The 17642-nt window shown below is 36.1% G+C and overlaps 1 protein-coding gene across 1 annotated transcript; it reads right to left on the bottom strand.

Annotated features, from left to right (window-relative positions):
* Positions 1 to 220: 220 nt before the first annotated feature.
* Positions 221 to 16358, bottom strand: LOC113735802 (uncharacterized). The gene is made up of 27 exons (XM_027262789.2): positions 15913 to 16358; positions 15515 to 15580; positions 14904 to 14990; positions 13959 to 14015; positions 13770 to 13834; positions 13501 to 13670; positions 13126 to 13187; positions 12883 to 12966; positions 11751 to 11910; positions 11070 to 11185; positions 10649 to 10777; positions 9852 to 9923; positions 9580 to 9675; positions 8352 to 8429; positions 7149 to 7277; positions 6643 to 6819; positions 5868 to 6071; positions 5664 to 5777; positions 5297 to 5544; positions 4567 to 4615; positions 4211 to 4459; positions 3579 to 3809; positions 3179 to 3270; positions 1954 to 2182; positions 1225 to 1581; positions 942 to 1015; positions 221 to 846 (listed from the first exon to the last, which is right to left on the bottom strand). The coding sequence occupies exons 1-27, from the start codon at positions 16039 to 16041 to the stop codon at positions 741 to 743; spliced, it is 3630 nt and encodes a 1209-aa protein (XP_027118590.2). The 5' UTR covers positions 16042 to 16358; the 3' UTR covers positions 221 to 740.
* Between the last annotated feature and the right edge of the window lie 1284 nt (positions 16359 to 17642).

Here is a 17642-nt window from a genome sequence, read left to right on the forward strand (position 1 = left end):
GTTGTTGGTGAGCTACTTTTCTTTGGACAACCAAAACGTTCTTGTGATTTTACCAATTTAATAATTAACCAAAAACAATTTTTCAAAATCAAACTAGCTGCCTGCCATTAAGCCTTCAGGCGGCATGTCAATTTGTAGACGACAGCAAAGTGCCAAGTTTTTTGGAGTCAATAATAAAACATCTTTTGCACCCGTATGAATTCAAGGAAAGAAATGAAGATTCCAATAAAGAAGTTTTCATAATCCAAAGCAACAAAAAGGCAAAGAAAAATATGTTTTCTGGCAAAAAGACAGCGAGGAGAGGGAAAGGCAGTAGACACTACTACTGCTATATAACTCTCTGTAATAACACAACAACATCTGAGACAGTACTGTACTATTTTAGTCGAAAACCTTTCCTCTGTTTTCCTCCACTTTCGCACCGAAATGAAACATGTGTAAAACAACTAACCTTATCCCCCTACCTCTCCTTCCTTTCCCTTCAAAAATCAATTCAAACACCGAATAACAAAGTTCCTCTTCCCTTCCTATCCCTACTTTGAAAAAAAAAAAAAAAAGGACGATTACAAGTAAGTACCTGACAATATTTGATAAGTTACATTCTTCTCATCTAACAAAATTCATATCTTCGCACAAACATGAGACCGCTCATGTAACCAGCACAGCTTTTCAGGATTAATCTCCGAAAAGTAAGTCAGCCTTGCTCGGATCTCCCTACAAGATTCCAGAGCATAAAGTCTTCACCAAGTCTTCTTTCTTGGTATTAGTCTTTTGGCATCTTTCTTTACAGTTCCAGTCGATCCAGAGAGTTGCAATCCTGCTATTGCCTGGTGCAAGTCCCTTATTCTACAAGCACAATGCACGTATGATTGATACAATACAAAGTGCGAATATAAAAATTACACACCTTCAGGAGAAGGCCCAGAAACTTTTCCAGCTACCTTGGAATACTGATGAACAGCGCAATCACTGAAATTCCGGCAATTAAAGGATATACAGGAGCTGCAGTCAGTTCCTGCATGTCCGACATGGAATTGTAAGCATTGAATTCCATCCACAATCAAAGGAAATTCAGGAATCTTGAAACATCCCAATTGGCATTAAAATCTCTCGCTCAACACTCGTCAACAAAATCAAACATATGATTAATCCAAGAATTTCACATCACAAGGACAGTGGCACGGCTAAAGGTTGAACCACATATTTTATAATGGGAGCACGAACCTGCTTCTGGTGATCCTCTTCAACCTCAAATTTGATTGGACCAACATGTATGTTACTCTGTCTTTCTAGGTCGACCTCGATAACCTCAGACCTTAACCTGTGTGTAGTAGATGGTAGAACACATTGAAGCTGCACAAGGTGCCTTCCCCTTGGCAAGTCCTTCACCTGAAAAAAATTTGACAAAGGCAAGGGAAAAACAGCCTCTGTCCTCAATGGATCAGTTGCTGACATGATTTCCACTCGAAGATGAGAATGTAGTTCCTTTATTCTCTTTCCCTCAACATGGCCGCTTAAAATGGTCATCTCCGGATGTTCAAAAACCACAAAATCCAATTGCTTAATATCCTCATATTCAACCTACACAAAATGAATGAACTAGATTTAATACAAATTGCTATCAAGAAGCACATATGTGGAAGAACGCCACTACCAGATAATTTCGAAGTAGATCAGGTCCAAAGCATTTAATAATATCCTTAAAAAAGGAATCACATAGCTTTCTCATAATATTTCACAGGTGCTACAAACATGTATGCACATACAACAGCCCCAAGCAGTAACTGAAAGGGTATATAACACTTCATTATTGCTTTCAGGAAGAGTAATCAGTGTTGAAGGTACTTCATTTCAAAAAATATTTCATGCAAATTGAAAAATGTGATCCCCAATTCCTAGTCAACAGCTCCAACAAATAATTGGATATGTTCACACTTGAGTTATACCACTGACCTTAATGGAAAGTTCCTCTGGAGATGCACGCTCAATGCGGCCGCTAGCAAACTTGCCCTTCTTTGCTACTCTGATGGTATAAGTTGTCTCAGGTAGAAGTCCCCTCAAACGGTAACTTCCAGATGAGTCTGTAACTGCCTCTTCATAAAAACCTCTAGACTCTGCCCGAGCTTCTATGGAGATACCTTCTTTTGGCTGACCAGACAAGAGAGTAACCACACCCATTGCACTGTAAAGCAATCATCTCATCATATAATTTCAACTTTTAACCAATGCTGTAGAAAGAGAATTGTGTGCCATATTATGTATGGAAGCAGAAATAGCAACCCCATATGTAAGAAAATCTGATTTTCATGGAAATGATATGCAGAACCACTGTTGAACAGAACCAACACTCTGCTTAATCATAAAAACAAGTTGTACCCCACGGTAACACAAACAAATGGTACTTAAAAAGATTAGATGGATGCAATGCATGGCTTCAGGCAAATCTGCAATAATAACCAGCAAACTACCGATTTGATGCAAAGAAGCATAATTCTGCTATAACTCGTGAAGGCATCGCAAATTTGACTGTGTAGATATATTTTCAGTGTCTTGTGAACATCAAGCCATCGGGCTGGACGAACAACAAAGGAGCCAACCCATTTCACAAGAAGAGGAGAACAATTTTAAAAAAGGAAGTACTTCATTGGCTGCAAAACACATTTTTATGTTAAACAAAAGCGCAACCTGCAAGAGGCATCAGCATGCATCTTGCAAGCTATTAGCTACATCATTTTAACAGGATTAAAGAGTATCAAAGAAGATTACATCTCAACTCATTAAAATTTTAGAGGCATGAAAACTCCAGGGACTCATTTGTTAATGCAAAGCATAGCATGAGACCAAAGGATCAACAGTCCAGTGGTTCACACGCTACATTTCACAGAGGATTTCAAAGGAAAAAGAAAAATCTAAGAACAGATTTAAAGAAAACATCTAACTTTCGAGAAACAAAAGATAAGATAGAAACTAAAGCCTACTTTTAAATCAACACAAATTGTGAGTCATCACCAGGGATCACAGCTGAAAAGAGAAGTTTTGTTAGGATCAAGAAGTTTGATTTTTCTCATAAAGCATGAGCAGGATCCATGTGATGCTTGGAAAGTATTTCAGTCAACTGGCATGAGACAAAAGTTAAGGCTTAAATATAGTCAAAACAAACCACTTGAACTGGATATACCTGTAACCAACACGGGTGGCATGAAAGACGACTTCTCTGGATTCACCCGAACCCAGTTCAATTGCCTGTGCAGCAGGTGAAAATGCATACTCCTACAGAAAATAATAACAATATGTCAAGACAAAAAAAAAAATTTTTTTTTTGGTACATCATGTTAAAACTGTTTTTAAGTCCTTAGACTACTTTTCAGCTGCATGGTACAGATGAGTTCCACTTGGAACAGATTGGTACTGCTGCAACAACATTACTTCAATCATTATTAGTTCACTATACACTTGAAGTTGACTCCCAATAGCAGTATGTATGGCATCGTTGGATATAATAGCAACATCATTCAAGGATCACATTAAAATATCAGTGATAATCCAGAGTGACAGTAATAGAACCACCAGAGTAGTACCTTCAACAAAGGGCGGAGGTAGAAGCTCCCTGGAAATAAGTTCCCGAACAAAAAAGTTCCCCCTAATCCTGTTACTGAATTATTCCTATAACCATCATCACCACTCAACGATAATAAAGCGGAAGGAAATGGCTCTTTGTCATCGTTATTGGAATATAAGCGTACAGAAATTTGGCCAAGTTTTTGACAAGAAAAAGAATGATGACCAACTGGCTTGACATGATAACCAGGCTGCAACACATTAGCAAAATATCAGGCACTATGGGAAGAGAAGTGAGTAGAGGATAAAGTAAAACTAGTACAAGTATATTTGTGCATTAAGGTTTTCCCACTTAAGTATTCTTTTAAAGGAAATTAGTTTATGAGTTGTCATATCAGAAGTTCAATAGAGAGAAGTGCATTAAAAATATTATTTACCAAAGAAAAAAGTCCAAATTTTTATTCTGTCATCATATATGGCCAAAAAAAAAAAACATAGAAATACATTTGAAGAACTAAACCACACAAGTACATCAAATAATAGTATCACCACCCCACATACTGTTAGAAAAGCATATGGAACCACAATCCTGTGTGAGAATAGGCATCATTGTCATCTTTTAAAAGTAGGTTCTAAAACATAATGTGCAAACCTTTGAAGCTTCAACTGTGTAGGTTATATCATCATACAAAGGTCCTGCAACAAACAGCCCGTCTGCTCCTGTGCTAGTTTCAAGTGCTAAATCACCTTGCTTTAGAGCAGCATTAAGGCTGTCTCCCCCAGCAATTACTCTAATGTGAACATCAGAAAGGGGAGGAGTAACCGATCCTTCAATATACATTCCAAGTCGGCCAGAAAATAGAGGAATTTCAGGTTGGCATCCCTCTTGTGTCACTGAGACCTAATTGAGAAAGATGCAAGTTTTTAGACTGAAATCCCATACAAGGTTGTGTTTTATTTGATGAAGTGTGCAAATAAAAAGTTAATATCAAATTGAGAATCATTTACTTGATGTTGTGTAGGGTAAAACAAAACTTTCTTTTCACCTGCATGTTTCCTGAAACTCAAAAAAGGAAAATATATATATAACCAAAAGTGCATCAGTAGCTGTTGGAATCACTGTGGGCCAAGTCATGTAAGAACAAAAGTTAAAAATGGCACAAACAATTGCCAACAGATATTGATTTACATCAGAATAAGTCAAGGAAAATGTCAGAATTGATCTGACTTGCATTCATCCTTCCTCGTCCGACTCCAAGGATAACTAAGTATTACATCAAGGAGGTACTTTTTCTTGCAATTGGTATTTTTGCACATTCAACTTACAATTGAATCTTGAAACTCACAACGTAGCACAAATACTATAAAATAGATAGGCCAACATCAGCAAGACACTGCTCACAAATTAATAATAATTATTCATGAAATTCTGAAGTCAAGCTGTTACTTGGTATTAGGAGGTCACGACAGAGGTCATAAAACTGCATAGGCTTTTGTGATTAACTTGCAAGAATTAAAGTCTTTAGCATGGAAAATGCAAATATAACAACGTACTTATTGAGTCAGGATGTCTAGCATTAAAATGAAATTCACAAGATACCTTCTTCCAGAAAAGCAAAGCACTAAGCTTTACCTCACTGACACGTCTTTTTTTGAGATAATCAATCAACCCAATCAGAATGCCAGTATACTAGAAATGACTTACAACTGTCAGCCCAAAAAATGATGGTCAGCATACCGTGAGTCCTTAGGGACAAATGTCAACTTTTCTCCAGGATTAGCCCATATCATATATTCATAGACGGCATTGATTGATTGATCATCTTGATCGGGTACAAATCTTGCAGTAGTACTATCAATGAAAGCACCTTCATTGTTTAAGACATCAATTACGAGATTCTCAGGTAATTTTAGCAAGCCACTCGAGCTTGTATCAACATGAATACGTCCTTTCAGAAGATATTTCTCTCCTTTTAAATACAAAGGCTACAGAACAAAGAAAAACAAAAGAAATTCATACACATCAGACTAGAGGAGCGAAAGGGAAAGACAATAAATAGCATATTATGGCAAAAAACAACAGGCAGGTTGAACAAGTACCATACCGATGAGTAAGACGTGTCGACTTTCACACTTGAACCCCCAAAGAAAATACACGAATTAACAAAGTGAAGTTCATGTATTCCAGGAGACTCAACACAGATGTTCTGGGTTCCTTTCTGCAATTTATAAGCCAAAAGGATAACTTAGGCTCCATGGGAAGTGATAAGTTTCAAAAGTAAAGAAGATCATTAAATAATGAAGCTGACCTTAATTTTGATGCTCATGCGAGAACCATCTGCTTGAGTAAGGTAAGCATCTACATCATGGCTGGAAATCACATTGACCCAAAACCCTTTTTGAACAAAAACAATTCCTTTGACATCCTCACTTGCAACAACCACATTAATAAAACTTTGCTCCCAGCACCAATTATCTCCTCCCGACATTGCTTCTGGTGAACTATTCTTGACCTGGTAATAGATACACATTAAACAAAGGAGAAAACATAAATGATAGAAATCAAATGAAGGAAATATATGTCAGCACGCGTTACTGTCTTGGAATTCCATCTGTTACAATTCTGATAAACAAATGTAACTTCAGATGCCGCAAAAGCCAGATACAAGCACGACATAAATTACTCACCAGCATAGGATATAGAGCAATGCAGTGTAGTCATGATGACACAAAAATAGGCCCCAGAAAAAAAGTAAAGCAAGGTCAATAAAATAAGTAGGTCTCTTTTTTCCATTTATTTCAGTAAAAGAACATAAAGAAGAAAATATAAGTAAATGTGAAGTTTTAGATTCTCTAACAACTGAAAGAAAGCATAACCTAACAGCAGTTCGAAATTGTAGAAGGTAAAAAAGATGTGACTTAGCAAGATCTTCATATAGGATAAATTTCAATTCACCTCTTGCTTGAGAAAATAAAGCAACAGGACCTAGGAGGTGGAAGCAATAGAAAGTAGAACTGAAAATATCCATCTATATTCACAAGAGAAATGAAGGAAAATTTAAAAGAGAAGGGCAAGGACATTACCTCAACCCTGTATTTTCCAGGTAGAATGTTCAGGAACTTAAATTCATCACTCTGACCAGTTAGACTACTAGTTTTCCTCTCTTCCTTTCCTTTACCATCCAACTTTACAAGCGTAACAGAAATGGATGAACCACAGCTTCCCTTGCACACGACAGAGCCATGTAAATTTACTTGTGCCTAGGTTTAGAAAAAGAAATGTTAGAAGCAATACAAAAAAAAAAAAAAAAAATGTATCAGGTAGCAAAGTGAAACATACTCTAAAATACAATGGGTAATATAGAAACGATGCGTAAATACTGCTTACTGCAGTAGAGGGTGTTGAGGTCCAATGCAGGTCACAACCTTGAAATAAATTATCAATTAAGAGGAACAACAACACAATAACATCTCAAATAATACAGTCAACACAAATTTTGATCCGCATTCGACTAAAAACAAGTCCAGGGAGATAAGCAGTTCAATACTTTGCTTTTGAATCTCAAATGTCATAAAAATGTCTCAATTACCTGATAAAATTTGACATTCAATATTGGACTGCTGACATTGATATCAACATAAGATGGAGAAAATAATAGCTCTGGAGCATTCTCAGAAGCAGCTGACAAAGCAGATAAACGATATTCACCAGGTCGAACCTGATATACAGTAACAGTCAGCATTGAACAATACAACCAATGAAGTTTAGGAAATTCAATTAGCATAATACATGTGAGCATGAATTTTTTGGATGATATGAGCCCAGGAAACCTTAGCCTGGTTGAAATCTGAAGAAATGCATACTGATAGAAGATGAATTAAAAATAAATAAATAAATAAACACACACACACATAAAAACAAAAAGGTGAAAAGGGCATAAGAAACAATTTAAAATTGGTTAAAATCAAAGTTGGCAATTGCGAAAATGTCATATTTCAATCCATGTAGAATTTTTAACACAACAGTTCTGGAACATGTTAACCCCATTTTAAAAATATACAATAAGGGAACGAAATCGTAAACATGGTCATAAAAATATCACATCTAAATGAGAGGACTCCCACACGTTCTGAAAACCAGGGTAAATTACAAAAACCTTCAATTGTCACGATAACTGGGAGTTACAATCTATTCTCTGATCTGTTGTCAACTTTTGCAAGTTGTTCTTTCACTATGTTGCCCATATATTTTAACCTCATTGACTCCCACCTCTACAGGATTCCAACTGCATTAATGAATTACAAACATGTTGTGTGCTAACACCATCCGAAATTCAGCTAAGACAATGTTAACTGTAAACTGAGGTTTCTGTAATTCCATAAACTAGAGGTGAGGCATTTGCATGTATGACTATAAAGTAACACATAAACTGAGGTTAGTGTCATTTACGTACCATACATAATTATTTGTATAGCAATCCATTAGCTACCTGAACCATTCTACCCTAACTCCATTAGTAAAAGGAGAGGCCATAGGGATTTTTACACAATTTTTTCAAAAAAAAAAAAAAAAAAGAATGATTACATGAAGAAGAAGAAGAAAGCAAACATTGCATGAAATTGGTTCCACAGAGGTATGGATTGAGGTTCATTGTATATTTGCAGGAGCTTCATGCAAAAGTTTGCAAAACAGGATTCCCGCAGGCAAGTATTTAGTTTAGCTAATTTTTTTTGAAAAAAAAAAGTGTGAGGAAACAAGTAGTAGAATCACAGCTTAGATATACAAAAGTCACCTCAAAGCAAAAGCTGCCGCTGACATCTGTCTGTTTCACTTGAGGTTTAACATATTCTGGTCCATGAGTCAAAGCAACCTGGTATGTTTGCAATTTTGCCATCAGTTGAAACAAAGAGAGCATGAAAGCACCAGATAAACTGACAATAAATCAAAAGCCATCGACAATTTGCTTATCACGCAGCAACAAACCATTGGTAGTCCAAAAGTCATTAAACAAGAAACAACCACAGAATAAGTCATCTTTCCTCAAACTCAAGCTACCATGCTCAGTTTATCTCCCACCCAACCCATTGTGGTGCATCTGATAATTTAAGCAACGGACAACAATCTCCACTCCCTCATGCATGCTTGAGCATGTCATATCTGAACAAAATGCCAACTATTACTGAATACTAACCATTTTTTCTAGAAGCAACACATTTTTCGAACAATTCAACTCCATTCAAAGGGTACTCAGGAGCATACAGGAATCAATGCACAGTGATTGGTCAAATCGGCAGACAGTAAGACTGGACACTAGCTTCTATTCCAGGATCTAAACTTTTAGACAAATAAAAACTACTTAAATGTAGGGGCACGATTCAAGAACTACAGGACAAAGCCTCAAATTATACCTTTGCCACAAAAACATTCACACCATCTTTGTATTATCATCACTCAACAAATATTCAAGTCAAGATCCAAGCAAAACCCTTACGACCACCACTTAATTTCAGAAAATCCCTCTACTCTTAACACCCACAGGCCCAAAATGCTAGAAGCACGGTGTCAGGTTCAGGACGAGTCCTGTCCAATCGCGACTTTTATGAAAAAACAATTTTCTAAACTTCTGCCGCTTCTTGCCAGAACTACAAATCACAGTCCCTATTATTGTCTTAAAACCTACACTTGTCTACGAAAAAATTTCTGCAGAACGAATATACTGAAAAAATACAACTGAGTGACTCTGAAACACAAAAACCACCTTGTGGCAGTTGAATGTGCTATCAATCCCCTGTGAAAATAAAACAAGCAATTGCACTCTCCTAAGTCTTAAACATCTTATCGATCACACCCTCCAAGTTCATAGCATATCCAGTTGTTTACGGAAATAGACTCTGAGGGATTATCGACAAAAAAAAAAAGTTATAATCTTTAGTTGTCAGAGGGGGAAATCAGGACAATTCACATTTCATTGGGTCACACTTTGTATTTCACCTCAAAACAACAGAGTGAAGCACCATTACCTTTGACTTGTAATCAGTACCAATTGTTTGCACGAGGCCACATACATCATATGACACGGCTTTTATATCAGCAAGCGAAGCCATGTTGGGCAATACCTGAGATATCAGTCCACATTGTCAGAGAAAATAGGAAAAGAATGTCCTCAGTGATCATTACTTCTCCAAGACTAACTAACTAACTGCTTATACTGACAAGTAAGATATTGTTTTCAGTCAGTGTTGACAAAAGACTGAGTTTATTTCCCTCCAAAAAAAGAAGTTTATAGACTGACCAGAAAGTCTTTCAATTTCTCAAAATTGTAGTGCTCCTTCCTAGCCTCGATAGTGTACCGTTTGGATGTAACCTGGCCAGACAACGTATACATAAATTGATAGAAAACATTGAGTAAGTTTAAATGCCACAGATGAAATAAATCTTAGAATTAGAGAAGTCAGCTAGATAGTTGAACCAAGTATACAGAACAAGCTCTCATCTGTACCAAGTACAACTTGGAAACTAAACCTTTAATTAGATCAAGTGTGCAATAGATGAAATAAATCTCAGACTCGAAGATGGTCAGCTAGAAATTTAAACAACCCAACTGGTAAACTAGATATTTGAACAAGCCAAGTTTGACCTGACACGAGTACTAAATTAGTACAAAATACAATGGTCAATAAAAAAGGGTACCAGTCTAGACCACCATATTTCTCAATCTAAAACAAAAGAGTGTGGAGCAAGATTAAATTGCCCTGTTTTGATTTGTAAAGTATCTAATACATAACAATTAAAGTTATTTACCAGGAAATTGTAATTGCAAATGAATTAAGAAATAAAGTAAAACACCCATTTTTCAATGAGGGACAATACAATAGCATTTAGACACTGCATTAAGCAAAATGCGATGTATTACTATCGAAAGCAACATACACTAAACGACAATTGAAGAAATTAGAACATTTTCCCTGTCATTAAGCATATCCCAATTGAGATATTTAAGCTCAGATTTACTAAATAACCAGCAGAATATATACCAACACTGAATAAACAGTAACATCATGTAAATGTCAGCATGGCCATTAACTTTACCTGGTCAAGCTTGTAATACCCTTCTTTGTCAGTGTTAGACCTTTCCTCGCCATCAACCATGATCTTCACGCCATCCACACCATTGCCAATCCCATCAACTACACGGCCGCCAACAGAAAATCCGGTTACCTAGGCAAAATTCATGTCATAGGGGATTTAGATAAGGAAAGTTACAGACAACAAAGCACCAGTGAGACATAATTTGCAAAAAAAAAAAATTCATGGCTGAGGTGCCTAGTAAACCAAAGAAAGATTTTTCCAAGAAATGCTCAATAGTACAAAAGCAGAAAGGAAGTAAGACAGGAAAGAGCAGATAACATTTTTAGCCACAAACATACACAAAACAGATGACAAAGCATTTGTAAAAACCACAAGAAATCAATACACACGACTGCAAAAATAAACTTTAGTTGCAAAGCACCTGAAATTTTTGAATGACTTTTGTATGCTCATGCCCTACGGTGACCAACACAGAAGGAGGTGAGACATCAAAAACTGTGTTCTCGCCCTTATAGAAAGGAACAAGCTTGTAGACCCCTGCAAATATGTTGGTGATTCAATAATCATGGTTTCATAGATTCAGAGAAACTTTAGAGATCAATAATCATTGTTTAATAGATGGCAAATTTCAAGCTGGCCATTTTTTATATTCAGGCAATAAACGAAGGCAGGCACAATATAACTATAAGAATGAGTAGAATTAGAGTTTTTTCCATTCTCTATTAATGAAAAGAAGCTAAATAACAAGTAAACTTTTGCAGCCAACGCCATAGTGTGAAATATAGGAAGTATTTGGTTGTGCACGACGTACAGAAATTTCAATTGAGAATTCAAAACTGACCAGAAACCAATTCACCACATCAGAAACGACTAAAAGGGATAATGAGCATTGAAAGCAATCTACATTGACTTCCCCGACTCAAAAAACTCAAAGCAAACTTTTTCCTAATCTATTCCTCTCAAGAATAGTTAACCATAGATGAATAAACTAACAGCAAACTGCATTTTAAAAAGCAAATACATATGGAAAATAAGTGCACAGAAAGGAAAAAAGAAGCAACTACGACTTCACCTGTTTAACCAAATACAGAAAGAGTATTACCACAGGGTATTGACTTGAATTTGAAGATTCCAGCGGCATCAGAAATAGCATGACAAAGAGCTTTTTCCTGGCCCGGTGCATTACCAGAGCCATGAGGGCAATCCACCTCTGAAACATCATCTGAATATAAAAAGACATGCACTCCCAAAATGGGATTTCCCTGCCAAAAGAAGTTTACTTATTCAATTAGTTTCAAACATTTGCAAAAAGGAGCACAACTTCAGAAAGAGAAGATCCAGAAATGATTTAACCATGCAAACTTATGATCCTGTCTTATAGTAAAATTAACACTGCTGTATCAGCAATTTAGAACACGATCATATAGGAATGGAGTTAATGAAAGAAGATTTGGCAGTTAAAGGAAAATATTGAACAAGTAAGGATTAGCTTAGGCAGGTTTGATTTTACCAACAGTTGATAATCCGCTTCAATACCAAGAAATAGCCAAAATAAAAATTAGTAGTCAACAGAGTCATCTGTCTTCCTGCTCGTCACTTCTGCCTAGGTTTTGCAATGAACAAAATAAGACATTCTCTGAAAGGGGGTAAAAGAAACAGATTATATCTGCTTCCACGAGTCCAATGACTACAATGAACTCGGAAACTAGACGATGTTATCATGCCATTAAAAGCTTGTATATCTATAGATAGATCCCCTAAGAATTTTAAAAAAAAAAAATAGATGCTCGTGAATAGAAAGACATTACACTGCACCAATCTTGGACTTGAAATTTTCGTCAATCCAATTGAGAAATTTAAAGATATAGAATTTATTATCTCTCCCACTCTTTTATGATTCTGCTCACTAAATATTAAAAAAACCCACAAGATGCTACATCACCCCGCAGTTCAACCATCCAGTTAACCATCTCAGCAGACCTTCAGCTCTAATATCACATATTTCTCATCACAACAAAGAAAGACAAGCAAAAGAATGGAAAGCAGTCCCCTGTTCCCCCCATTCTTAGGAAACAAAAGAAGGATTGGAGAATATTACTGTTGCATCTGCTTTATCTTCTTGAGAGGATTATCCTATTATACAAATTCTACTTCAATAGAAATCATTCGTACTTGAGCAAACCCCTATCCTACCACAAAAGACAACTGTTGACACATTGCTGAGGAAAAACAACCTGAGCAACAACATATCCACGAATATCATAGCCAGAGATGAAAAAGATGTCATCCACTAGACTGTTTCCAAAACCCAACTCCACCTGCATGCATAAAAATGTAGTATTATCAGAAATCTTTACCAACTTACAGTTACAGGGGAACCCCTATGCAATTTAGCACTTATATTAGGCAAGGGGCCATGACTTAAACAAGAAACAATACAAAATATTAAAGGCAAGGTAGCAGAAAGAACGAACAACCTCTGGAGAGCCTCTGACTTCAATATCCAAATCATCCCGTGAAGCAAGTAATCTATACTTCCCTGCATTCCATCACATGGTAGTAAGATAATGAATTGAGTGGTAACAGAAACTTTTTCAAAAAAATATCAAAACCCAATAAATGGAAAGCAAATTCCTTTCTGGTATGCAATATGTTAAATTGATGTATGAGACAATTTCATACATGGAGCACCAAACCTCTTTCCCCAGTTCTTTATCTAAATCCTTTTACATATTAAAAGTACATATTTTTTAAGGACCTAACATCCAGTAGTAGCAGAATAACTATTCATGCAAAAGAGTAATTTCATATTTTTCCTAAAGCAGAAAATATTGTACAAGCAACATGAATACCTGGAATGACATTCATGAACGTGTAAGTTCCTGCTGATGTTGTGGAAACAGAAGACAGAATATCGCCAGTGGGAGACACAAGCTGAATGTTGACATCTGCAGGACCTCCATTCTTAATTGAGCAGCTCTCTCCGCCAACTGCACCCACAACCCTTCCAGATATAGTAAAACTGCAAAAACAGCAAGCGTGAAGAAGTTGGTACAGAGTTTAGGAGCAATATGAATCTGGAATTAAGGGAAGATGAAAATACAAACTAATGTGTACAAACCCTGTAAAGTGAAAATTTATATCTTCATTTGCATTGCAACCAGTGTTATCGACAACCACAGGCACCTGAGATATTTTGAGATACACAGATGTAATAGATTTAAAGACTAAACAAATAGATATTCCATAACAGAAAGAGAGCAATTGACAACAGATTAGCATCGTCCAACTAGAATATGAGATGCTCAACTTGTTCAGGATCCCATGACCATCCCTCAGGCCCTTTAACCTTGATCAGAAATGAACCCTGCAACAACATATAAATATGGTAAGAACTAACTATCAGGTGCAACCATGCAATGCCAAACAAGTAGGTTAAGGAAATGAAGCACAATCAAAAAAGAGTCATTTAACTCTGTAACCATCAATTTTCAAATTTGAACAGTGCATGAAACAACTAAAGTGCTTGTAGAAAATGAAACATGAACAGATTGGTAATAGAATTTTTACATATCAGCATTAAACTTATATGCAGTGATATGAAAGTTTCATCCACACTATAGTACCAATTTCCTGTATAATTACACTACCCAGAAGTATAATTTTATCGGTGGCAAGAGAAAATGAGACGAGAAACAAAGACTGATAGCTGTTCCAAGGCAATAAACCAGCCCTGGGCCTTCAAGGAATGGAAGTGTTTTTCCTTAGGTTTATATGAAGATTATCATGCTTCATGCCAAGCTTCCTAATCAGAGAAAAATGTAAAGAATTAACATTCAAATGAATTGTAGCTCCAAAAGAGTACAAGCAAATTGAAAATCTGAAACAGTTTGTTCTTTTCCTCGTTTAAAATAGACAGAATCGATGACTTCATGATTGCACAAGGCAACCAGTATTACTGTAACCTTGGTAGCCAATCAACCAAATGGAACAACTTTTTGCTCTTTCTTCACGTCAATTTGTATGAAAATAAAGAAATGAGAAGCTTTATCACAAAGACAGTCAACAATAATAAGAGAAAGGAAGATAAAGAAGGAAACTGTCTCAAATATGAGAAAACTAAGGTGTAAGAGAAATTCTTATATCGCAAATTATACAAGATAAACGTAAATACCAGAGTTTTGCAAAACCCTAAGTACAACAAAAATTTCAAGAACCAAAGCAAACAGAAAAGATTATCCATTTAGCAGTAGACCTTGTCATAAACAGGAATAAAATAGTATCCGTTTGGAGCGCATTGTGTTCTGTCCTTCACCAAACCATCCAGAGTGCGAAGTTCAACCTAAAATGTTAAACAAGACAATTCTCTTAGTTCACATATCAGTGTGCTAACATATAAAGCTAAGATTAAGAATTCACATAATAATGGAAAAGCAAATAACCACAAATGCTAACAAATGGTTTCAGCTACAATGCATCATTTCTTGACATTTATGTGTGTATATATGTGTGTGTGTGTGTGTTTGTAGATGATGATGATGATGATGATGATATGTGAGCAAAGCAAGAATTGCAATATCAAATATGCCACCGTAATAGCACAGACTTGGTGGGTTTGCAGTTTAAATGCATCACACCACCTAAGGACAGTTTAAAGAAAGTAACAAGTTTACGGGTGCCCATAGATGGAAGGTGGTATCACATATACACTTTTATCATCATAATTATAATACAAAAGTTTGCATTGGACGCTTGCTAGCAATAAACCAACCTAAAGCATTTTCAGAAATCTCATTTGAAAAAGAAGAAAACGAAGCAAGTACTGTGAATAGAAAAAGCAAATAAAGATGGAATTTGAATATATACCGTAATGTGAGAGTAGTCCAACTTCGGATCAGTGGGCTTCCTCAACTTGATTAGTGCCGCATTCGCCTGAATCAGCCATAATTTTCAACTTTTAAAATGAACCCAAAACTTCAAAAAGCACAAAAAAAAGAACAATAAATCAAAAAGTAATACAGGAGCCGCTACTCAAAAGACCACGATAAGAAATGGATAAATTTGCAGCAGTAGTAAGTGCCCGAGTTCAAAACGCCCATGAGATATTAAAACAATGGTGATAAATGTATATCGACGACTAGTAAAATTACAAATATACTAAAACGCCGCGGCGGCTGCGGCGGCGCGAGGGGGGGGGGGGGGGGGGGTTGTGTGTGTTGGGTGCAGATTAGAGAGTAAAGGACACCACAGAAAAATTTTGAAACCTCGACAAATCCACCACAGCCTTGAATGGAATCAGCGAGATTAGCAGAAACTTGTGGGGCGACTGCTGCGGCAAGGAGGATCAGAACCATGCAAGAAGACAAAGCGTGGAAACAAAGCCCGGAAATCATGGTTGGCTGCGATCTGATTGTGGCTGCGATCTTGAAGTTCGGACTTGATTCTATTTCCCTCCTTCACTAATCACTAATCACTAATCACTGCTACATCAAATTTCTTTCGTCTAATAATACTCCTTCCCTCTTCCCACTGATCTGACCTCACTCGCCCAGTGCAGCAAACCGGAAACTAATACGGGAAACTGGGAAGGGGTTTTGTTTAAGGTTTTTCTCGTTTGTCGTAGGTGGGAGGGAAAAAAAAAAAAACTACTCCAGCCTACGGCCTGAAGACGGATAATACCCAAGAAGCAATCCTGAGCCTTAATAGTTGGAGGGCAAAGGAAAAAATCATGACGACCTCCCTTTTTATTTACCGAATTAAATTAATAATTTGATACGATAATATGATAATAAATTTTTAAGAAACCTCATCCATATCAAGGTAAAATTTTTTTAAAAATCTTATATAATCATTTGGTCTATTCATATTATAAATTAATAATTCATTGCAATTACATGTTATATTTTCTTGATCCCATTCATGTCACAAATTAATAATCCATTGCAATTACACGTCATGTGTTCCAAAATTATGAGAATTTGTTGATATTTATTTTTCTTAAAACTTACATGTATTTGAATCTCATCCTTCATTTTTTGTATTACATCTAAAAATTTCGAAGCAAAATAAATTATGAAGAGTTAATGAGGTTCTAAGTGCTTCCCAGCTTCTCCTTTTATTAATAGAACAATTCAAATTTTTTGTAAAATAAATAAAAACTTTATTCTATGAAATGAGTGTTTCTTTGAATCATAAATACACTCAACAAATTAATAAATTAATAATTTATCAATTAATTGATACTTCTTTAAATTAATAGAATTTGTACGGTTTCAATGTTATTAATTTATAGAGGTTTTTGTTTACCATGTATGGTTTTTGTTCAACACCCTTGTACTTGTTAATTTGTTAATGACACCCCTTTTTCCCAAAAAAAAAAAGAAAGAAAAAAGGAACACTCTTCTATTTTGTTGAAGCCATTATACGTAATACTAATTCTTCTTTATTCGATTAAACAACGTAAAGTAGGAATTATGATTGCAAACGAATCGAATCAAATTTTGAACTTATCGAACCGAGTTGGACTTGTTAATGTACGAGTTCGAGGTCGTTGAGCCCAAAAAATGAAACTCGAGCTTGACTCGATTTAGAAAATGGAAAGTTCGAGATCGACTCATTTCTGACTCATGAGTTTGGCTCGATTTTTAGCTCGTGCAATTTGAGTTTTGTTCGACATTTTAGTTCAAAAGCAGCTTGAAATAAGCTTGATTTTAATCGATGTAGGAACAGTTTTGTAATTTCACATCAACTCGAGCAGCTCATTGACCAATCAAACCTAACAAATAACTACTCGAATTCAATTAGTGTATATTAATGATCGGTTCGAACTCGATTGAACTCTAACTTGAGATGCTCGCGGAATGCATCCCTAGGAGGAATAGTTAGTTATATGTGCTTTCTATTCCTTTTTACGTGAAAGATGTAATGCAGCGGGAACGTACCACTCCATTCGGCAGTTAATAAGTAAACTCCTACCAAAGACTCGGACGATTCT

Source organism: Coffea arabica, chromosome 1e (assembly GCF_036785885.1).
Source record: "Coffea arabica cultivar ET-39 chromosome 1e, Coffea Arabica ET-39 HiFi, whole genome shotgun sequence".
Taxonomy (NCBI): Eukaryota; Viridiplantae; Streptophyta; class Magnoliopsida; order Gentianales; family Rubiaceae; genus Coffea; species Coffea arabica.

What these genes read in the sequence shown, in the direction of transcription:
- LOC113735802 (XM_027262789.2), bottom strand. Translation starts at nt 16,041, where the DNA reads ATGATTTCCGGGCTTTGTTTCCACGCTTTGTCTTCTTGCATGGTTCTG. An exon ending in GCTGTGGTGGATTTGTCGAG is followed by an intron (nt 15,581 to 15,912) that starts GTTTCAAAATTT and finishes TGGCTGATTCAG; the next exon opens with GCGAATGCGGCACTAATCAA. An exon ending in AAGAGGATCACCAGAAGCAG is followed by an intron (nt 1,016 to 1,224) that starts GTTCGTGCTCCC and finishes TCGGACATGCAG; the next exon opens with GAACTGACTGCAGCTCCTGT.